Below are 24,246 nucleotides of genomic sequence, written 5' to 3' on the forward strand. Positions count from 1 at the left end.
CCAGCTGGTGTAAGGGAACTGCTCCTTGTTACTGTGGGAAACCCCCTCCCTGACACATATACACTCAAATTGGTTCTAGAACCTTTCAGCAACCTCACAAGAAGGTGAGGGTAACCTTTCTGGGACATCACCCTTTACCTCAGTTCAGGAGCCTTGTGATGGGGCTCCACATCCTGCTCCAAGGATGGAACATGTGGCCAATCTGATCAATTACAGTGCTCTGTATCCCCCAAGCTCTTTCCTCTACATCACCGAGTTTCAAACCTGAGTTATAGTGAACAAAATATGATGTGGAACCCCAATATTTTTAAAAAAACAAAGGAGAGTTGAAGGGAGTCAATGCCTCCAAACCCCACACTCCTGGCCTGCAGGTGGACAGACACTGCTCTCTGCACTGTGGGAAAAACAAAGAAATAGGACCCGGTGCCTGCTTGGAGCACCTCACAGTGGCGTTAGGGGGCAGGAAACAAAAGCATGAAAAGTTAATAAAGGTGATTAAATAATACTGGATAACAAGAGATAAACTGTCACAGAGCCCTTGCCACTCATCAGAAAAGTGTCAGAGGACTTTAGGCCAGCAGTGAGCCTTTTGTCGTCTCTCCCTTCTTCTAAGGCCTACTCAATTGTCTAAGACTTAACTCAGGTGTCACCCCCTCTCCCCCCGCCCCCAGGAAGACCTTCCTGAAACACTCTCCTGCCTCATCATGCACACACTTACACATAAACACACACCCACTCAACTAGCCCACTGAGAGTCTGCCCTCAGGGTTTCTTCTTTGCACAGGTCTCTCTATATTTTTTTAAATAAATGCCTTTCCCACAATTCACGGTAGAGGCTGTGAGTTTCTTCAGGGCAGATAGTGGATACTGGGATGTGCGCCGCCCCCCATTCTAAGGAGACTCTTTCTACCTCCCCTCTTTCTTTCCAGCTCTCCTTCCACAGGTGTCAGCCCTCTATGACAACCTAAAGGCTCTCCCTGCCTTTTCCTGCTCCCTCTCCCCCAAAATCTCCTTTGCTGAGCTTCTCTGGTCCCTTTAATCTTGCCTCAGGTGGTTTCTTGGCTGCTTCTCCCTTGATTAGCAACTGTTCTAATCTGCCCTTTGGAACTCAGGAAGGTCATGGAGGCTGGAGGCTGGTCTATAAGAAATGGGGGACAAAATGAGGCCTCCGTGCCCTGGAGGCCCACAGGGCCCTGCTCCGTTTCACTCAGAGAGCGGTCAGCTGGGGAGGCATGGAAGCTCCTCAACCTTTCCCCATGCCTTGCCCTATGCATCTCTTCCATCTGGCTGTGCCTGAGTTGTATGCTTTTATAATAAAGCGGTGATTTAGTAAGGAAAATGTTTCTCTGAGTTCTATAAGCCCCTCTAGCAAATTAATCCAACCCAAGGAGGGGGTCATGGGAACCTCTGATTTACAGCCAGTTGGTGAGAAGCACAGGTAACAGCCCAGGTCTAAAGTGGCAGCTGAAGTGGAGGGGAGGACTGAACCCTTGTGGAATCTGATGCTCTGGGTAAACAGTGTTAAGAATTGAGTTAAATTACAGGGTACCCAGCTGGTGTAAGGGAACTGCTCCTTGTTACTGTGGGAAACCCCCTCCCTGACACATATACACTCAAATTGGTTCTAGAACCTTTCAGCAACCTCACAAGAAGGTGAGGGTAACCTTTCTGGGACATCACCCTTTACCTCAGTTCAGGAGCCTTGTGATGGGGCTCCACATCCTGCTCCAAGGATGGAACATGTGGCCAATCTGATCAATTACAGTGCTCTGTATCCCCCAAGCTCTTTCCTCTACATCACCGAGTTTCAAACCTGAGTTATAGTGAACAAAATATGATGTGGAACCCCAATATTTTTAAAAAAACAAAGGAGAGTTGAAGGGAGTCAATGCCTCCAAACCCCACACTCCTGGCCTGCAGGTGGACAGACACTGCTCTCTGCACTGTGGGAAAAACAAAGAAATAGGACCCGGTGCCTGCTTGGAGCACCTCACAGTGGTGTTAGGGGGCAGGAAACAAAAGCATGAAAAGTTAATAAAGGTGATTAAATAATACTGGATAACAAGAGATAAACTGTCACAGAGCCCTTGCCACTCATCAGAAAAGTGTCAGAGGACTTTAGGCCAGCAGTGAGCCTTTTGTCGTCTCTCCCTTCTTCTAAGGCCTACTCAATTGTCTAAGACTTAACTCAGGTGTCACCCCCTCTCCCCCCGCCCCCAGGAAGACCTTCCTGAAACACTCTCCTGCCTCATCATGCACACACTTACACATAAACACACACCCACTCAACTAGCCCACTGAGAGTCTGCCCTCAGGGATTCTTCTTTGCACAGGTCTCTCTATATTTTTTTAAATAAATGCCTTTCCCACAATTCACGGTAGAGGCTGTGAGTTTCTTCAGGGCAGATAGTGGATACTGGGATGTGCGCCGCCCCCCATTCTAAGGAGACTCTTTCTACCTCCCCTCTTTCTTTCCAGCTCTCCTTCCACAGGTGTCAGCCCTCTATGACAACCTAAAGGCTCTCCCTGCCTTTTCCTGCTCCCTCTCCCCCAAAATCTCCTGCACATCAACTCCCATTTCAGCATCTGCTTCTTAGCAAATCCTAACACATTATAATAAGGAACTGCTGTGTACTACCAAATTTATATAAACATTTATATATTTATATAAACATGTATTTATTTATAAAATATTACATAAAATATATTCAGAATACTGGCTTATTGGCTGACAATATTAACCCTAATGGCTTATGTCTTTTGGGTGTTGAAATACTTAATTTTGCAAATATTAAAGTGTGACTGAAAAAAAATACTAACATTGTCCCATTGGAATATAATATTCTCTTTAACACTACAAAACAAACAGACGTAACTAGGACTCTTCCTTCCTTCCTTTTTTGCAGGATAACAGAATAGCAGTTAATAATTACAGCTCCCTTCTGGAGCCTGTGCTCCGCAACGGGAGAGGCCACAACAGAGGGAAGCCTGCATACCACAAAAACAAAATAATAATAATAATAATAATTACAGCTCCCAGACTACCTGAAATCAAACTACGGCTCAACCAATCACTGGCTCTATGGCCTCTGGCAAATCACTTAACTCTCTAAACATCCGTTTCTGATCTATAAAACGGGAGAATGCTTCTTCATCTGTAAAATATGAATTAAGAAAATAGTATCCACCACACAGAACTGTTTTATTAATGAATTAATTTCTGGCGCTGCGTGCAATGAAAGAATTATCCTAATGGATATAAAAGCACTTTGCAAACCAGAAAGCACTTTGAGAAATTCATTTTTTTCTAAATGAAACAAGCAAAAGCCATTGCCTTTTATGGAAAATTGAGGTTAATTCACATCAGCAAGAGAAAGCTGAGGACTTGTTTATGGCTGTGTTTCTGATTAACGCAGCACCTGATATTAGAAAAACTCTTGACGTTCTTGCAAGTGGACCACAAAATACCTGTTGTTGCAGGGCCCCGGTCAGAAGAAAAGTTAAGACGGAAAGGAGCCCGGGACGCGGAAGTGCTAGGAAAGGCCTAGCAGCAGAAGCGGGGCTGCAACAGAGCCGAGCCGCGGGTGAGCACGCGCTGCGGGCACCCAAGTGCAAGTTCGGATGCTCGCAACTGTCAGGAAGCTGGGACTGCGCGCCCTCGTTCATTCAGGCCCCGGCGTTCCGGGCATTCCGCAGAAAAAGGGAACTCCACTTTTGTCTAAAGCTTTGGGGCGCGGGGGCGGTGCGGGGGCGGTGCGGGGGCGGTGCGGGGGCGGTGCGGGGGCGGTGCGGGGGCGGTGCGGGGGGCCCGGGGGCGGGGCGGGCACGTGGTGCGCGGCCCCGGCCTTAAAGAGCGCGCTTGGGAGCGCGGCGCGGAGTGGCAGAGGTGGACCCGCGGCGTTTGGGTGAGCGCGGCCGCGCAGGCGTGGACTGACGGACGGAAGGACGGATGGAGACTGACCGACAGTTAGGGAACGGGGGTAGAGGGCCAGGGCAGTGGGCTCGGCGGTGGGCGAGGCGCTGACGGCCGGACGCAAAGGGCAAGGCAGGGGAGCTGGGAAATGGAGCCTGAGGAAGTGTGAACGCGACACCTTCCCGGCCCGGGCGAGTGTCTGTACGGACGGGGCGGAGGGACCCACTCCCCTGGATTCTGTCCAGACCACAGAGCCGGGCCCTAAGGACCCTTTTTTCAAAATGGTCAGAGGCAGCCACTGGGGGGAAGAGAGTTTAGTGATTAAGTGTGATACAGTCCCTTCATTTGATGGGAAATTGTATTTCTGCATTTTTGTTTGTTTGTTTAGGTTCTCTATTTGTTTCTTCCTTTCCAAGTATTAATATTCCTCTCTCGAGTGATTCCTCACCCAGAGCTGCATCCTCCTCCTCCGCCTTCCCCAGAGATTTTTTTTTAAACTTTTCCCTTTTAAGAGAATTTGACTCAGGCAACCTGAATTCTTTGCACTAAGGGTTATTGTCTGTGGATAAAGGTGTAAGATTTCGAGAGTAATAGGCCCTGCCCAAGTGTTTCAGTAGTAACATACTAAATTCACATTAAGCCTTAGGCTGGAGAACATTCTATTTGTTTTTGGTACAAGCTATGAAGAATTTGAAAGCATAACGTTACCCAGTTTTTATTTAAAACTCGAATTTACAGAATCTGGATCATTCTCAGTTACGGCTGTTGTGATTTTTTAACCCATCTCTTCCTGTAGCAGTTTCACAGTTTACAAAGCCAGCAGTCTTTGCTCGTTTACTTAGTGTATTGCTCTGTGCAAAGACAGATTTTTGAAGCTGTTCTTGCCCCCTGATGGCTTACACGCCAGACGAGCCAAAACTACCTTGCTACTATCTCTGATGTAAAGTTTTTAATGAAAAGCAAATGTTTGAGGGAATTCTGAAGAGTAAGAAGTTATTTTCATTTAGGGCATCAGAGAATGTTCTCTAGTTTTTAAAGTGAGTTCTGAAAGTTGGTTATACCGAAGGAGCTGAAGTGGGAGATGTTGCCATTCCGGGTGGGAGAGCTGGACAAGCCAGCACAAGGTAGGTAGCAGTGGGGACCAACTGGGCTAGTGCACTTCAGGTGTGAAGACATCTGTACGGAGACGCAGACCATGGAATTTGGTATTTGTTCTGTGGAAGCCAGGAAGAAGTTAATTGGCCTTTTTCCAGCAGGGCAAAAGCAAGATCAGAAATGTCTGAGCTACTGGGAGGTTACTCTGGCAGCCTGACTATTTTGAAGAAGAGAGTTGGAATTAGGACAGTGATTCCCAGGCCCCATATCTTTAACCAATCAAACTGTATTTAAGTGCACTTAATTTGAGATATATGGATATCTATATCTGTCTATCTATCTGCCAGTCCAAGCTTTTGACCATCCTAAGAATATCCTTGTAACTGCTCTAAATATGAAATAAATGCAGCCAAAAGCACAAGAATATGGAAATCTAGGATGTACAGCCTAGTACTTTTCAATTTAGGAGACTTTTAATGTGGAACCTAGCTCTCTGGACTCTTATCACTTGAACCTTCTTGAGTCCCTACGGGCCCCTTGGACATGGAGTTGGGCCCATTGGTCTAGATAAGAGGTAACAAAGGGTAAGTTAGGAGAGGGGCAGTAAGGTGGGAGAGCAGGATTGCAGGGAAAGAAGATAACAGTTGGAACTGAAATGACTTAGTCTCTGAATAGAAAAGAGTAGCCAGGGTTGGGGAGGGGGGTACCAGTGGAGCTGAGATGACAGGAAAGAGTGTGCTGATAAAGGAGTGCTACTTGCTAATGTCCTATGGTCAGCAGACAAGACTTCATGGAGGGGACTGAACCTGTACTCACTATGTGCCTGGCACTGCTGTTCATCACTCTGCAAGAATTAAGTAATTTAATTCTCTCAGCAGCCCTGTGAAATATGATGCTTGTTATCCCCATTTACAGAAGGGGAAACTGAAGCACAGAGAGGTTAAATAACAGTCCCAAAGTCACCCAGCTGGTAAGTGATGGAGCCAGGATACAGGGCCAGGAAGTCTGACTCCAGAGCTGGTGCTCTAACCCCTCTACCATAAGGAGCAAAGGAAGAAATTGTTTAGAAGACCAGGCGGCAGGTTCGCTTTGGGCTCTCGAGTTGAGATGCATGCAGAAAGGCCAAGTGAAGATGTGCAGAGGGCACATCAACCTCATTTGATGCTCAGACCTTCCTCTGGGGTAGACTGGGCCTGTGTTATTGGCCTTGCATTTTCCCCATGGGCCAGGTGATTACATTTCTCTTCCAAAACTTCCAACAGGAGTTAGTCTCATCTTCAAACTAGGAAGAGTCAGAGAAACCCTAGTATCCTATATATCTGATAAGATTCCCCTTTGTTGCCCTTCAGTACAGAGCAAAGCTACTTGATTTGGGCTTAATTTCAGGAGCAAGCCTCACCAGGGATGTATCTGTTTATAAGGGGAGGTATCATCGTTGGCCTTTCACAAAAGCAATAAGTTTTGCCACACTGTACCCTTACATGTTTTTGTCCTTGTTCTGCCCTGTTTCTAGCTTCAAGGGCTCACCTGAGCCAGGACTCTTGGGAGATACAGAAAAAGTAGAAGGAATGATCTCTGTACTCTGGAAGTTTATACTCCTATTTGGGGAGATGAGATTAACAGTTATAAAGAACAAACAAAATGAGATAGTTCATAATTATTACATTATGTGGGTAAGATATAAGTTGCTAGTGGGCATTTGTGTTTTTAAATGTGCCAGTGACCTCAGAACTATAATATACCCTCTCTTGTATTTTCTCTAAGCCAAACATCTTTTGTACAATTGTCACCAAATACTGTCTGATTATATTTTATATTCTTCCTCAATTGTTAGACTTTGCATTTGTGGCTTCGAATTTTCATGTCCTACAGCTCAAAAAATAACAATGCTTCTCTAACTAGTTAAGTGGAAGAGCTGTGGGTTGAACCAGGCAGTCTACCTATGGAATGCAGGCTATTAACCAGGATGCTCTGTCGCCTCTCATGGCCTGTTTCGGGCAACTTCTTGGCTTTTTTTACGCTGGTTGTGGACAGGTACACTCTCTGCCAGGTGGTGAGGGATGCTTTTGCCTCAAATGAGTGTTTCCAGGTTCACTGTCTCAGCAGCGATCTCCCCGTCTGTGGAAGTCATCATCGAGCTACAATCTGAACACCTCATTCAATCACCCATATATTCATCACTTTTTAATTGAACACGAGATGTCCAGCAAAGCACTCAGTGCAGAGAAAGCAAAGGCAAATGAAATCTGTTTCCTGTCCTGGGGGAGCTTGGTCTAGTCGGGGAGAGGTGAATAAATGTTTGTGATGCGATTTACTAGAGCTAGGAAAATAGGGAAAAACTGGTCAAAACCAGCATATGAAAGGGTAGTTAGGTAAATCTGAAGATAGTCTTGTAGATCACACTGAAGCCTTAAGACTTAAGTACTGATTTTAGGGGAGATTCTTGCTTAACAGTATGAAGATATAGAAAGAGATAAGACTGTCTCTTTTCTCCTGACCATATTTCAACTTGAGCAATAAGTAATTTTTTATATATTCGACCTCGCTGAGTTAGGTTCATATTCTTTCTTCTGCTGTTATTCACCCCTGCTCTCTGAGGTTTCAGATTGCCTCAGTCATCCATATAGATAAAACAGGAGGCCTTTCCAATGGTATTTTCCCAGAACATTGCTCTCTTCTTGTCTCCAAATCTCCTGTCTTTAAAATATAGTTTCCTCCTCTATAAAATGAAGCTGTCACATTTTACATTCTTCTCATTTGCTCTGTGTGTTTGTATACTTGTAAGCGTTTTTCACAGTTCTAAACTTTGTGGGAACAGACTTTGCCCCGGAGTTTTATCGTTAATTAACATTCCTAGAAGAAGGAGAGGAATTACACTGTATGTTTTCCAGACTTTTTCAGCAGCTCAATGGCCTCCCCGAAGAAGAAACTTCAAGGTCTTGTTGCTGCGACCATCACGCCAATGACTGAGCATGGGTAACTATGGTTTGGGACTAAAGGGATCTCCCTCCACCCCAACGGTCAGAAGGTCTCTATAGCAGCGGTCGATTAGACTCTGCAGCTTCTGCCCCTGCACTGTCTCTGACCCCAAGTCAGAGAAGAGGTCTCTATATCACAGTGCAGAAGGAGACGAGGTAAGATATGGCAGGTTGACTTCCAGTGTCTGTAGCCCCACAAAGCAAATTCTCCTTGCATTTCAGCAGAGCCCTGGCCTTCCCAAATAAGGCCAGTGGAGTTGGGTGAGGAGAATCTCATTTTAGCAGGATTTGATCTCAAGTTCTGGCCTCTAGATCCTGTCTCTAGACTGTCCATGGACGTGATGAAAATGTCCTACCGTGAGGAGAAGTGGGGAAGGTAGCTGCCAGACGGCCCCCTTAGGCATGTCTTACAGTCACATTTCAACATTGGTTAAATGTTGGGGAGCTTGCAAGAGGGAGGTAACAACAGATGATTGCTGAGAAATTGTTACCCAAGCAAGCATTTTCCAGTGAATATTATGGCAGTCCCTTTGCTGGTACTAGCAGTTAGGGGTCCTGTGCCCCGGGCGTCCATGAGCAATATATAACTCCCCGCCGGACATTGCCATTAATAAGTTGGGGATTCATCCACCATCTGGATCTAAGTATTTTAACCTGTTAGAGGAGTCAGTTTGCCAAAACAGTCAGAATTCTGGCTTCTTTAAGCTTCTCCTTTCTTCCTCTATAAAACTTAAATGTAGTCATACCTACATCATGGAGTTGTGAGTATTAAAATGGGATAATCCACATAATGGTGTTTAGCACGGGGTCAGTATGTCCTGAGGTCAATAAGTTTGAATTGCTATTGTGGCATAAGAAGTAAACGGAAGATGAGGTATTTAAGGTATCTTTAAGTAAGGCTTTTACATTTTTGGTCTTCTGTTACTGAATTTTGTAAACCTTAACCCTACCCCTTTAAAGTAGATGAAATTTCTTATGACTTTTACCATTCTCATTCAAAGTTGACCATATCACAGTTTTCCCTGAGATCATTGGAGTTCAAGACTTCTGGCTTCTAAGAGTCTTGAAAAACCACATCTTTACTCGGTCTAAATAAAATTCTTGCTGAGATGGCATGTAAATTATTCAATGGTTAATAGCAATTTTTTTTTCTGTTGCTTCTCCATTTCCACAAGCGCTAAGAAAGACTAAAGTCAGCTCCTCCTCAATGTGTCAGCCACTTGTTGCGCAGATAAAGCAAAAGGCATGTGATTGTATGAACAGACAGGATTTACTTCCTGTTATGGAGTAAGATCCTGTTTGCAAGCTCAAAACACTACATCTGGTTGATGCTACTTTAACCGTTTTAATCAGACCCCTCTTAGCCTAGAAGTGGCTTCTTCTAAGTCTTGTTTGTTCATCTGGGACCTGCGGAGTGTCGCTGTGCTTTCTCTATCCTGCCATTTTCCTGGGACACCAGGACCCACGCCTATTAGATATAACTAAAATGACTCTGCTTTTCCGGATACTTCTCTGTTTCCCAAATACCTCTGGCCCTGTTGCCTCCATTACACAATTTCCTCTTTTTTCATGAATTCTTTTCTCTTCTAGGACCCTCACTTTCCTAAGGTGTGAAATAAAAATAAAAATGCATTTTTTTAAATAAGGTCCTTGTAAGAATTTAAATTAAATCAAAATGTGTGTCAGTACATGGCACATAGTAGACATGTAAGTTTTGTTAGTTCCCTTTTCTCTCCATCTTTCTGCTCCATCCAAACATTCCTGTAGGTATGAAACAGGTTTGGCGCACCCACCAATAGCAGGTGGCCATTAACCCACTTGCCCACAAGGGAATCTGCATTTCTGACATGTTTCTAAGAGACAGGACAGAAAGAAGAGCCACATGGAATCTAACACCTGGAAATTCTGCCTGGTGACCAGCCATCATAGGAGTTTTCCTAACCTGGCTCTTAGAGTAAACCATGGCCTCCGTAATTCAGAATGGCTGAACATTTTTTCTTCATAATTCTAATGATTCAACTCTGAATATAAGTTGATGTCCTAGAGTGGGGAAGTTGTCAGCAAAAACATGGTTAAATAGATTTTAGTTAGAGTATCTGGGTTCTTGACCCCCAGCTTTGATACCACTAGCTGTCTGACCCTGGGGAGCTCTTGTCACCTTGTAAATTTCTCTCATATTTTATGAAGAGACAGAGTTCAACCACATTATCTCTAAGGCCCATTCAAATGCTAAGAGTCTGAAGTCCTCTGATGTTAAATATTATTAGGGATATTGTGGTGATCTCCATTAAGTAAGAATGCCTGAGTACCTGCAACTCCAATCTGTCCTCCGCACTGTAGTCCAGTCCTCATAAATAAATCTAATCATTTGTTAGACTTACTCTTTAAGAATCTGAATTCCCTTTTGTCTAAGCCTTGCTACTCGTACAGACCATAGACCATTAGCTCCAGCATCACATAGGAACTTGCTAGAAATGCAGAAACTCAGGCACTGCTACATACCACTGAACCAGAGCCTGCATTTTAACGGTGTCCCTGGATGATTCTTTAGCACATAAAAGTCTGGGATGAACTGGTCTGAAGGTTAAAGCCCAGGAGCCTGGGCTGACATAGGAAGTCCTTTACAGTCTACCTTTCCTGCTATGTTTCTATTTCCCCAAACACCTCATCCCCTTTCTTCCCTCTGTGCCTTTACACATTGTTTCCTCTGCCTTTTTCTACCATCACCCTCTCCATTCTCTGCTCCAATTGGATACATCTATTCATCCATCAAAACCATCCACTGGTGATTCTTCCCCATTTTCCATAGAAAGCATTATAGAGTCCTTCCTCTGTGGTCCCATAGTATCCTGTGCCTACCTTTTCACATTACATCACAATTATTTATGATAGTTGTTACAATAACTGTTTGTTACATGCCTGTCTCTCCCAACAGGCTATGAGCTGCTTAACCTTATGCAGATATTTGTTGGGTACCAGACCATACACGGGGACTGAGCACATATCTTATTTATCTTTGTATCTTCAGCATCTAGCACAGTGTGTGGTAAATTTGGTTATTTCATGAGTGAATAATTTTGTTATTTCATGAGGAAAAGAAGCTAATACTGATTGGCTAAAGACTATGTGTCAGTCTTCATGCTGGGCATTTTAATGGACATATTCCACTTAAATCTTGACAGCAACTCAGTGAGAGAGCTGTTATCTCTATTTTTGCCGTTGATGAAACCAAGATCCTAAAGATTAACACATAGCTGGAAAGGAAGGTCTATCTCAACCCATCCCAGCTCACATCTTTTTCTACACTACTGTGAAAGACTTTTGCTTTCCTTAGTTGTTTCAAGAAATCACTTTTCTTTGGGTACATTCACAGTCGTTAGAACAGAAAGTCCATTTCAGATTGGCCAAAATGTCTAGAAAAAAGTTGTGTTTTCTCCCTCAAATGCCCTTGACTTCACCATGGGAATCTTAACAACACCCTCTAGTAACAACAAACCTGTTACCCAACCAGTCAGAAAGGGCCTGGCCTGCTGGATTTGGAGTTCTATAGATTATTGTCTTTGTAACTGTTCTGGGAGACTAAATGACCCAGATTTCCAGGACAAGATGTTTTCTACCTCCGGCAAGGTGGGGTAGTAATTGTCCCTGCATGCTTCTCTGCCAAAGGAATTTTGAAGTAACCAAGTAGTTATTTTGCCAAAAAGGGCACATAACTTCCATCTGATTTTGAATGCTGAAGTATACATGTAATGGGCAAAGAGACAGAATGTCAGATTTTCTGATATGCATGCCAGCTCATGCCAGTTATGAAAAGAACCTGTCCTGTTGATTCATGTTCTCAAAGTGAAAGTCTTTCACCATGTGTGATGCACCAGGAGAAGAAATGTACAGCAGTAGGGATTTTTCTCTGAAAAGCTGCTTCAGAAAAGTTCTGTTATCCTTATACGCTAAGAGAAGAGATATAATCTACATGCAGTTTCACAATTCACCTACTCTGGCCTCAATTTGTGGCAAAAATCATTTGATAAACGTTCCCCCCCTTACGTAGTTTAGAAGTAAACTAAATGTCCAAGAATAGAGGCTTAGCTAAATTATGTTCTTCCATACAATGAAATGCTGTGCAGCCAGTATAGTAACAATATCTGAGAATGTGGGAAAATATCCAATTTGGAATGCTAAGTGAAAAAAATATTACAGTACAATGTACAATATGACTACATTTATTTAAGAAAATACTAAATTGTGTATTTGTGAATAGAAAAATATCAAACTAATGAGAGTAAGAATCTCTAGGGAGATCCTGAGTGGTGGTTTTTTTCTCTTTTATTGCGTGTACTTTCTAAAATATATAGCTTCTGTAATATGAAAAAAGTTCAGTACTTTTATTTTAAAAAAATCGTGGTCCTAAGACAAAGAATCTGAACCCATGAGAACTGAAATTAAGACATTACATTGGAGTTAAGTATGATAGTCCCGTAGTTAAGACTTCCCTGATGGTCCCGTAGTTAAGACTTTGCGCTTCCAGTGCAGGGGGCGCAGGTTCAATCCCTGGTGGGGGAACTAAGATCCCATATGCCATGCGGCATGGCCAAAGAAGAAGAACAACAACAAAAAAACAAACAAAACTAAAGCGTTAAAAATCTGTTCACGTTTACAAAACAAAAAGTATGAGAATGTCTACAGCAAGCATGGAGTTTGGTTCTGGGCCACTCTCCCCATAGGTGCTAAGAGGTGTTTGTAGCGCTCACGAAGGAAGAGATGAGGCAGTGGAAAGCCAGTGGAGCCTTTCCAAGTGAACTGGCCTATGCCATCTCTCACCTTCCAGGAGCAACAAGCCCCAAATGACCAGCCAGTGGGGAGAATAATTACCCAATCTCATTCTTTCCACTCTCTGTAGTGACTGCCCAATAACTGGTTCAGTGCCTGCAATAATGAACATAAACCCAGGCACCCTAGGGAGGTAGCGTAGGGTGGGAAAATAGGGAAGGGAGCAAAGTCCCCAGAGAGAATTATCATCCTCTTGCCACCCTAGCCCTGCTGTTTGGGGTGCCTTTGTGACAAATATGGTAACACCTCTGGGTGATTTCCCTGGGCCCATTTGTGACTGGAGCCCTGAGCATCTTCTGTCAAGGGCTGCAAACCTCGCACCTACAGTCAGGCAGGTATCTGAAATCCCTGAGGTGACCTGGGGGGCTTCTGTGCCTCCAAAGCAGACAGCCACTGCTCTTCCCAGCCAGCTGGTGCTGTATGGAAATGTGGGCCTGGCCTTGTTAGATCATCCGGGTTTTCTATTTTTTTATTATCTAAGTTACAGGTGTACAGTATAGTGATTCACAGTTTTTAAAGGTTATACTCCATTTATAGTTATTATAAATATTGGCTATATTCCCCTTGTTGTACAATGTATCCTTATAGCTTATTTTATACCTAATAGTTTGTACCTCTTAACCCCCTAACCCTAAATTGCCCCTCTCCCCTTCCCTCTTCCAACCAGTAACCACTAGTTTGTTTTCTGTATCTGCGAGTATTCTTTTTTTTGGTTGTATTCACTAGTTTGTTATATTTTTTAGATTCCACATGTAAGTGCTTCATACAGTATTTGTCTTTCTCTGCCTGACTTATTTCACTTAGCGTAATATCCTCCAAGTCCATCTGTGTTGCTGCAAATGGCAACATTTCGTTCTTTTTTATGGCTGAGTGGTATTCCATTGTATATATACCACATCTTCTTTATCCATTCATCTGTTAATGGACGCTTAGGTTGCTTCCGTATCTTGGCAATTGTAAATAATGCTGCTATGAACATTGGGGTGCATGCATCTTTTCAAATTAGTGTTTTTGTCTTTTTCAGGTATATACCCAAGAGTGGAATTGCTAGGTCATATGGTAGTTCTATTTTTAGTTTTTTTGAGAAACCTCATACTGTTTTCCATAGTGGATGCACGAATTTACATTCCCACCAACAGTGTACAAGGGTTCCTTTTTCTCCACATCCTTGCCAACATTTGTGTTCTTATTGATGATAGCCATTCTGACAGGTATGAGGCGATATTTCATTGTGGTTTTCATTTGCATTTCCTTTGTCTGGCTTTTCAAACAAAGGTGTTTTTTTTTTTAACCTGAAAAGAAATGTTAACGTTGTGAAAGTCAAACAAAACACATTTAAGGGCCAACCCTTTTCAACCTCTGATCTCTCTAAGGAGATTTGGTAGTTCCAAAAGGCCGTAAGTCCAAGGACATAGTGGGGGGCTCTGCCACTGCCCCAGAATTCCACCATTAGTGTCACTTCTATAGGCTAGGGACATGTTTTAAGAAAAAACAAACTGCTTTCTTGAAGGAATAGATGATGTATCACCCATTAGCACCCCTAATCTGAGTGGAATTATCGTAGCTGTCATCCAGCAAGGCCTAAAGGAGTGAGGGAGAGGGGGTGAGTGTAGACAAAAGCACTACTACACTGATGCCATAAAATAGCGTGGAGTTCTCTGAGGAAGGAGAAGGAGCTGGAGGGGTCACATGCTGACCTAGATCTGCCTGAGGGTGTGGCCAGCTCTCTAGAAGGAGGACACCAGAGTAGGGCCAGACAAATAGCAGCTCTCAATACAGTCAGAGGGAAAGAGGATCATAGGATTTCACCCTACTTATTCCAGATCCACCTCGTCCTTGAAGTCTCCTTCCCAGCCTCCCTAAGTGGAATTATCAGTCCCCTGCTGAACCTCTATACACTTTCTAACCAATCACAGCCTTTGTCGTATTTTTCTCAATATTTTAGTTATATATATATGCTATTTTCTTTGCTCAGTTAATATGGTAGTGAAATGTAAACACATCCTGCAAGTGTGGAGATAATCTGCTTTTAAAGCAGAGATTATGGGTGTTTCATCATCATCGTAAATTCCTGCATCACGGCTCCTTCACTAGTCTTTGTTGAGTGTCTGTGCTGTGCCAGGTGCAGATGAGACGATTATAAGGCACACTTCTTGCCTTCAGGAAGTTCTTGCTCCAGACTGGAGGGTGGGCATAAACAATTTACAAAGTGATGTTCATGATAATAGAGATATGGACTTTGCTGAGGGTGTGAGGAATTTGTCACTGAGGAATATTAACAGCAATAATGGTTGAGCCTTTAATTGAAGCCAGCTGCAGTGCTGAGCACTTGTGCTGGACTGGCCGATAGAGGGCCCCTGGGTAGTGGGGGTCCTTGCTGAGTTTAGAGTCTACTTTGGGGATACACACATGCACCCTAAAAGACTAAATTTCTTCCTTAAGCACTTCTGGAAATGGAAACAAGCTCTCTAGCTTCCCTTTCCAAATAAGAAAACATTAGATTAAACCGAAAGAAAGCACATCAAAGTTGAGTACAGTGCCTACCAGGCCTCAATCATCTGGAGCTCTGCAGGCTCCTCCTTGCTGAAGAGGCCAGACCTGCTCTCAGTGTGTGAGTATGTGGCCAGGGTGGGACTGGGGAGGTGTCAAGACTTCAGTGAAAGTGTACAGGAGCCACTGTGTTTGAATCTGTGACTCCAACACAAGCTATTGCCCAGAGACTTTATTTCGTTTCCAATCTGTGATTGGGAAGTTACTTGCATGAGTAGATGGACATCATTGGTCAAAACCAAAGTCAGTGTCATACAAACAAAGCCCCAGCTAATTGTTCCTGCATCTCAGGGCTTGTCCCAAGTGGGGAAGAGCTGATGGAAGCAGCAAGGGGCTAGTGTGGTGTAAAGGTGTGGTTCCAAGTGGTCAGAAATATCTGAGGCAGAGAGATTTCAAGAAGTTGAGTGGCTCAAGCTGACCTAAATGAGGGTCCTGAGATGGATTGTCTAGGCAGCAAACTCCCCCATCTTGGAGTCTTGCTCAGTGAGACTGATAAGCAAAGATTTGGCATTTGAGCAAGTGGGACAGGGAGGGGCAGTGTTATGTTATATTTCAGGCATGAGCCATTATGGAGAGAGTTTGCTCCCCTTGCAGGCCTTTTAACTACATTAAAACCTACCTTTTCCCAAGTGGCAGCTTGGACTAGTTGTCTTTTGAGTGTTGTGGGCAGTGGTTGCCTATCCATTCTTTGTTTTTATCTCCATTGTTCCTATTCCCTTTGACATACACACTTTGATGTCTTTGTTTTCTATATGCATCAGATATTTTGGTTCCATTTTGTTTTTTAAGGAATACAATAAGTAAAGATGAAAAGAATGTTAATAAGGTTAAAATTACATTAGGATTCTCTGGTCCCGCTGACTAAAATGCAAAAGTACTAGCCAACTAGTACTGAGTGTTCTTGGCAACCATGCATTCTGCAACATTTAACACACACTTGCCCCACCATTTTGCTTTGTATTTTCCTTCTCCATCCTCCATCCTCCCCACCTGTATTTTTTTTATAATTTTTTTTAAAAATTTATTTATTTTTGGCTGCGTTGAGTCTTCGTTGCTGCGTGCAGGCTCTCTCTAGGTGCAGCGAGCGGAGGCTGCTCTTAGTTGTGGTGCGCGGGCTTCTCGTTGCGGTGGCTTCTCCTGTTGTGGAGCACGGGCTCTAGGTGCGTGAGCTTCAGTAGTTGGGGCTCGCGGGCTCTAGAGCGCAGGCTCAGTAGTTGTGGCACACGGACTTAGTGGCTTCGCAGCATGTGGGATCTTACTGGACCAGGGATCGAACCTGTGTCCCCTGCATTGGCAGGTGGATTCTTAACCACAGCGCCACCAGGGAAGTCCCCCCACCTGTATTTTGATTGAGAACAGGTCACTTTATCTGATCTGTGAGTCAGTTTCTAGATTTTTAAACTCAGTATGATTTTAAGCATCAGATCTTTGCAAGGTCAGTACTCTTCAAACGGCACAGTGCATGCAGATCACGTGCATATCTTGTTACAGTGCAGATTCTAACCAGGAGAACTGTGCGCAGCCTGGGACTCTTCATTTCCAACAGATTCCCCCAGTTGCTGATACTGCTGTTCCGCAGATAACACTTTGAAAGGCAGTGATGACAAAGTTCCTTTTCAACTATTATCCCTCTTCAGTTTAACACTAACACATATAAATGGCTTTAAGCCGTCATTTATTGTGACAAATATTAAGTGCTAAAATTCTTAAATTACTAAGTTTTAATTTTCTTATTTTGTAAGCCTAAGAAATGATTGCTTCTCGCCACATGGAAAATGTTAAGTTCTCGTCTAACCATGCCCCCAACCGTCACTCCGCCCCCAAAGGGCAAAAGATAATTAACTACTTTTTAAGTATTACTTGTGATGAAGTTTAAACATAAAACCTTTGTAGATAACTCATAGTGCTTTTCTCACGTAAGTGAGGCACATATGGCTGAGTAGAGAAACGACGAGACTCAAGGGAAGAAAGAGACCCAAGCGTTATTCAGAGCAGGCTAAGAATTTCAGCCTGCTGAGGTGGATTTGAATAACTGTTAACAAGAGAGAGCAGTTTATAATTGTGGGGATGAACTGAATAATATAGAAAAGAATAAATACACATTTTTGTCTAATTTTTTTTCTTCCTGTCTTTCAGAGAAATCAACTTCTCAGTCATTGGTCGGTATGTGGATTATCTTGTAGAAGAACAGGGAGTGAAGAATATCTTTGGTAAGTCATCTTTAGAGATATACATATCTCTACATATCTCTAGCTCAGTCCTTAGAAAGTAGCTGTCACCAGATTACTAGCTAGGAGGTGACAGTGTTATTGTGTCACAGGTTATGGTTGAGCCTGGCTAAGCCATGAAAAATTTGTGGATTTTTAGTCTCATCAGTTTTAGACCTAAAAGATGATCAAGAGATTATATAATTTGGTAGTGTACCTGAGATAGGCTGGGACCTGGGACCCTTTACCGGAGTGCTTACACCTGGACAAACGTCTCTGAGAGCAACAGACTACAGAGAAACTATTAAGGAGTAAAAATCACCACACACGTGAGCAGTGGGGGCAGTTATGAACAATAAGATTCAAAAAGGCCACAAGCCAACTGCCACTTCTAAGGTGCAGCACCGAGGGGGTGGGTAGACCACCTAAGCTACGCCTCCTGCCCAACCCACAGACCCGCCCCTGTTGTTACCCCTTTTAAGGAACCAGCTCGCCGCCTTGGGGAGCGAGCAAGGACACCTCTTTCGTGTTCTCCCTCCCTCATGCTGCAGCAGGAGCCTCAGTAAAGTCTTGCCTGAATTCTCATCTGGCCTTTTATCAATTTCTATTGCTTAAAGAGTCCAGGGACCCAGGTCTATAGACAGAGGTCGTTTTAGATCTGTAGTACACACCACTGTCTTCATAAGTAACTGCCACCTCTGACCACCTTGACATCCCAGTACTGAATGGTATTGGTTTTCCTGCCATTCAAGCCCAAATATAGAACTGGCTGGCGTGCTCGGAGATTTACCTGAAACATGGGCAGTTACCTCTGTCTCCATTTAAAATACTCTCTATCCCTGAAAACAATGAGATTTGTAAATTACAAGTCATACTTAACCTTCCCACTCCTTTTGACAAGGTGAGGACGGAAAAAAGACTGAGTCTGAGGTGGAAATGGAAACATGGCATCACCCCACCCACCCAGGTTCTGTCCTCTGGTGTTTCTCCGTGTCCCTTCCTCCTGAGCAGGGATTTCTGCCCCTGCACTGCCAGCGTTGGTGCTGGAAGAACGGGAGGTATCGGTTGGTCCCACTGACTGACTCTCTGTTTGGAACAGTGAATGGCACGACAGGAGAAGGCCTGTCCCTGAGCATCTCAGAGCGCTGCCGGGTCGCGGAGGAGTGGGTGACAGAAGGGAGGAACAAGTGAGTGGCTCCATCAAGATAAACACATGCATCTGCAAGAGCTGCGTAGACCACAGCTATACCTCAGATGACACAGACTCCCTGCTCTCCGACCACAAATCAGGCCTGAGGTCAGCTTGTGGGAAGAGGAGCTGAGGCAGAGGAACGCCCTTCCTTTCCGTGTGGAAGGGCAGCCAGACACACAGGCTCTCAGAGATCCCATCGGGAAACTGGAAACTGCCTCTTGTTTCATCTACCAGGCCAGTCCCTCCGGTTCCCTGTCCTTGGCCTGAAGGGATGTGGAGGAGGGCCCTGGTGACTGGCCGCTGAGCTCCTAGCCCTTCTGCTGAGCAGCTCATACCCCTTCCCACCTCAGGGTGGGTCCTGGTGGTTATATCCGCCTGTTGCCTCCTTACAGTTCTCTCTGCATGTGACTCAGCATGCTTTCTGTGGTGCTTCCCCTTGTAGTCTTAGGGAGCTTTCTGCATCCTCTGAACTTCAGTGAGTTACTGTATTTGGTTACAACACTCAGTTTGTGCCACGGTGAAACAAATAGGACAGCATCAATTCAATAAGCACGGCAATTAACCAAGCTTGATTTGTGGTCTGTTCTGCACTGTTATGCATCGTGTGTTATGCACTGTGCTGGCACTGGAGATACAGAACAGGATCTCTGCCCTCAGGTTGCTTACCATCCATTGGAGATGTCAGACCATGAAAACTAACACTGATCCTTCCGATAAATAGTGTAAACAGGGATCAGAGTAGGGGGATTGACGGTGCCTTAGGTGGAGGCAAAGATCGGAGGTAAGTCTCAAGTGAGCCTGGAGCAGAGGTTGTCAGTGCAAAGCCCCTGCCCACTTTGGGGACCCTTAAATGGCTTTAGAGCAACTTGGATACTCTGAAATTATACGCCAAGTGTGAATGCGTGTCCATGTTTGCACTTTCTGGTGATCTTCAGTTTTCAGCTAATTTTCAGTCAGATCCTGGGCCCCAAAAGTTTAAAGACCACAGGCAGAGTGAGGAAAGAAGAAGGCTAAGGGTAAACATGAAGAAAAGCACCAGAACCGGGAGGGATAGTGAAGTGGGCACAGACAGAAAACCCTCAGAAGGGTCAGAGGAAGGTGAAGAGCAAATCCTGTCATGGAAGGAAGGATGGCTTCAGAGAGCGTCAGGGGAGTGTGGAAATTAGGAGCAGGGCCTGGAGAGCCGGATTGCCTGAGTTGGGTCCTGAGTCTGCCTCTAAGTAGCTCTGTGAACTCAGGCAGGTCTTAAATGCTCTGTGCTTTGTCTGTAAAACAGGAACACTAATAGTACCTATCTTTTGAGGCGGTGGTGAGGATTCAAGCAGTGCCACACATATAGTACTAAGTATTATATAAGAATTCACTGTAATTATTTGCAGTGGTTGCTGTGTTCATTATAACATTTGTTATAATAATTATTAGATGCTGTGAGAGTCAGTAGGATTGAGAAAGTAGGAAATGACCAGCTAACCTCAGAGAGCAGAGCCAGTCGGGTCATTGTCACAAGCAGCTGCAGTGAGGTTAGAATGCTGCAGACACATGGCAGAGGAACCAGTGAGGGTAGCTTGTTCTCACACAGAAAAATTTTGCTGCTGAGGAGAAGGAGAGAAGGAATCATGGATTAGAGCAGAGGAAGCAAGATTAAAAGAAGGATAGTTTTTTTTCTCTTAAAGCAGGGAAGTAATGAGCACATTTCCACGCTGAAAGGACAGTGCCATTGGAGAAGAGATTAAAGAGAGTGGAGACCTGATGCCTTTGATGGCAGGTCTCCACGGAGGCTTGAAATAAACCCAAATGTAAGCAGAGTAGCTTTAGGAGACAGCTAAGAAGCTGGGAGGAACGCATAGAAGTAACACAGCTAAACGCAGAGGTGAGGAGGAGGAGGAGGAGAAGGGAGGGAGTCTGTGTGTAGAAGAATCTTTATCTTTGGTGTCTCGGAAGCGAGGGCATCTGCCAAGATTTGGGTGGAATTTAGAGCTTGAGGAGAAAAGTCAAGATTTGGAGCAGCCGCTGCAGTGACTTGGAAAGGGAAGTAAGTCATGGGGACCAGAAGGCTTTTGGGAGCCTCGTTCTCCTGAATTGGGAAATCACAAGTTTGTACTAAAGCCACAGACCCAGCAGCCGAGTGGAGAGGAGGAGGGAATGCATGATTGTTTTAACCTAAGCCAGGAGATAGGGGTAGTGAAAGGTTTGAGGAGGTCATGCAATAAAGCTGCTGGTGAGGGTAAAACAGACCAGCCAGCCACCTTTTCTCCTTTCAGAAGTCTTCTGTTATCCTTAACAAATGCAGACCTGATCATAGCACTTCCCAGCTAGGTCCCATTTTACCGAAGACAGAACAAGTCAAGAATCACAGGAGGACTCAATGCTTGGGTCTTAACGGGGATGTGGTGTCACCATCCCATGAGGGCAGCATGTGTGTCACTCTGAGTGCCTGGAAGACTCACCAGCATGACTGCATTCACAGCTGAGTTTTATTGATCCTACCCTCAGAAGACCAGTCTTAAGTGTGGCCTCTTCCCACGGGGCCCCGTGGGAAGCACCTCCAAAGATGAACACTGAGGTCTCGGAGAAAACCTCACTCATGGCCAAATTCTGAGGACATACAAGATAGGAAAAAACTTTTCACGGTGAATTCCTTTCTCGTATGGCTGGTTCCTGGTTGTACTCTTTGAGGAACCTCTTTATTTTTATCTCCAACCAAAAATATCTCAGCTTTACACCTATTTTCATGCACATTGTCACCATCAAATGCAGTATCTCTAACCATGCATAGTCAAAATAAGGTACTTGAGTATTCATTGATTAATCAGTTACTGCTTTCAAAATCCTATTGCTTATATACAGCAGAAACTAACACAACGTTGTAAAGCAATTATACTCCAATAAAGATGTTAAAAAAAAATCCTATCGCTTATATACAGCAGAAGCTAACACAACGTTGTAAAGCAATTATACTCCAATAAAGATGTTAAAAAAAAATCCTATCGCTTATATACAGCAGAAGCTAACACAACGTTGTATAGCAATTATACTCCAATAAAGATGTTAAAAAAAAATCCTATTGCTTAGTTGAAACTTAAATTTTATTCCCTGGACATTTTTAAAAAATCCCTGATTAGATGAATTTTAAGTATACCACTGTAGAATTCAGTAGTCTTGAGATTGAGATTAGTCAGATATTAGCTAATTGATAAAACCAGCACAAACCAAGGTAGCACAACTCTTCCGTGTTACTATAAACTTCAAGTGATGCAACAGTGTTTTCTCTTTTGCAGGTTGGATCAGATAGTAATTCATGTGGGAGCACTGAGCTTGAAGGAGTCACAAGAACTGGTATGTATGTGGGTCCATCTGGGAGAGGCCACTCGAGGGGCCTCCATCTTTATGCTGGAGTTAAAATCAATATCATTTTTGCTAAATATTGGATGCTGGAGAGTATAAGGTGTAGGACTGCAGGGAAGCCGACACAGAGCCATAAAGAGAGTAGCCCAAGGTGATAACTGCTGTAGCAGAGTGTTGAATAGGAGACAGAGGCACCTCTTCTTTTGGGCAAAGTAAGGATGGGTATAGAGCTACCTAGTTTGCAGGTAAGGAACAGAACTTGAGCCAACCTAAGCTTTCTCTAGGAAGTAAAAGGCAAGGCCATCTGCTGGGCATAAAGGAGATGGAAATGGGGTTCAGAAATGAGAAGTGGTAAAAACTGAGAATTGCTGCCTGGAGAATGGAAGAGAAAACTTAAACAGAAAAAGATTGTCCCCACCCATGTTTATAGCAGCACTGTTCATGAGGTGGAAGCAACCCAAATGCCCATGGACAGATGAATGGATAAAGAAAAGGTGGTATATACATACAATGGAATGTTATTCAGCCTTAAAAAGGAAGCAAATCCATCTTGTCACATACTACAATAGGGGTGAACCTCCTTGAGAACATTATGTTAAGTGAAGTAAGCTAGTCACTAAAAGACAAATACTATATTATTCTTCTTATACTATGAGGTATCTAAAGTAGTCAAATTCATAAAAACAGAATTAGAGTTAGTCCCGTTAGGGACTAGGGGGAGGGAGAAAGAAGAGTTGTTTAATGGGTATAGAGTTTGTCGTCTGCGAAAAAGAAACAGACTGTAAAACAAAGAAATGCATTTATTAGGGGTCTTTTTTTAAAAATTGAAGTATAGTTGATTTACAGTGTTGTGTTTCTGGTGTACAGCAGTGATTCAGTTTTATATCGATATATATGTATATAGATACAGATATGTAGATACATAGATTAAGCAGTTATTGCCTTCAAAATTCTATTGCTTGGTTGAACCTTAATTTTATTCCCTGGACGTTTTTTTAGATCCCTGATTAGATTAATTTTTAGTAGACCACTGTAGAATTTAGTAGTCTTGAGATTGAGATTTTTTTTCTTTTTTTTGGCTGCGTTGGGTCTTCGTTGCTTCGTGGGCTTTTCTCTAGTTGTGGCGAGCGGGGGCTACTCTTCGTTGCGGCGCGCAGCTTCTTATTGCGGTGGCTTCTCTTGTTGCGGAGCACGGGCTCTAGGCGCGCGGGCTTCAGTAGTTGTGCTTGTGGACTCTAGAGCACAGGCTCAGGAGTTGTGGCGCATGGGCTTAGCTGCTCTGCGGCGTGTGGGATCTTCCCAGACAAGGTATCAAACCCATGTCCCCTGCGTTGGCAGGCGGATTCTTAACCACTGCGCCGCCAGGGAAGTCGCCGAGATTGAGATTAGATATTAGCTAACTATTAAAACCAGCATAAACCACAATAGTGCAGCCCTTCTTGTAACTATAAACTTCAAGTGATGCAACAGCGTTTTCTCTTTTGCAGGATCAGATATATATATATAGATATATAGATATATATATATATATATTCGTTTTCAGATTCTTTTCCATTATAGGTTATTATAAGATATTGAATATAGTTCTCTGTGCTATATAGTAAGTCTTTGTTGTTTATTTTATATAAAGTAGTGTATATCTGTTAATTCAGCATGGATGAACCTAGAGAATATTATACTAAGTGAAGTAAGTCAGAGAAAGACAAATACCATATGATATCATTTATATGTGGAATCTAAAAAAATGATACAAATGAACTTATTTACAAAGCATAAACAGACTCACAGACATAGAAAACAAATTTATGGTTATTTGGAGTCTTAGAATTACAATTCAGAGAGCACAGATTCCAGCAGCCACCAGAACAGTGTCCCCTCTGGGAAACAAAAGGCAGGACTTTTTAAAGGAAAACAGAGAGGCACACTTAGTTTTCAAAAGTTTTTTGTGAAGAGTTGTGACTGGAAGGTATGTATTCTTTTTTTTTTTCCTGTTACAATTTATTGAATCATCAAGTGTGTTTCAATTGTTATCAGTAAAGGCACACTTCTGCACAGTTCCGCAGGATGCCTTTCTCAACAGAGAGCTTCTTTTTTTTGTTGTTGTTGTTTTTTTGTTTTTTTTTTTGTTTTTTTTTTTGT

At 43.5% G+C, this 24,246-nt stretch overlaps 1 protein-coding gene across 4 annotated transcripts in view; it reads left to right on the forward strand.

Annotated features, from left to right (window-relative positions):
* The first annotated feature begins 3,830 nt into the window (after positions 1-3,830).
* The window catches only part of NPL (N-acetylneuraminate pyruvate lyase), a 41,982-nt gene continuing 21,566 nt past the window's right edge, over positions 3,831-24,246 (forward strand). For 3 of the 4 annotated variants that reach the window (XM_007110961.4, XM_055084058.1, XM_028488412.2), the window contains exons 1-5: positions 3,831-3,905; positions 7,900-7,984; positions 17,500-17,573; positions 18,670-18,757; positions 22,041-22,098. In XM_007110961.4, coding sequence (XP_007111023.1) covers positions 7,917-7,984; positions 17,500-17,573; positions 18,670-18,757; positions 22,041-22,098 — 288 coding nt within the window. In that variant the 5' untranslated portion in view covers positions 3,831-3,905; positions 7,900-7,916. Of the gene's footprint in view, positions 3,906-7,899; positions 7,985-17,499; positions 17,574-18,669; positions 18,758-22,040; positions 22,099-24,246 lie in introns of those variants that run through there. The other variant, XM_055084057.1, reaches the window with a different exon arrangement.

This window comes from Physeter macrocephalus, chromosome 4 (assembly GCF_002837175.3).
Source record: "Physeter macrocephalus isolate SW-GA chromosome 4, ASM283717v5, whole genome shotgun sequence".
NCBI lineage: Eukaryota > Metazoa > Chordata > Mammalia > Artiodactyla > Physeteridae > Physeter > Physeter macrocephalus.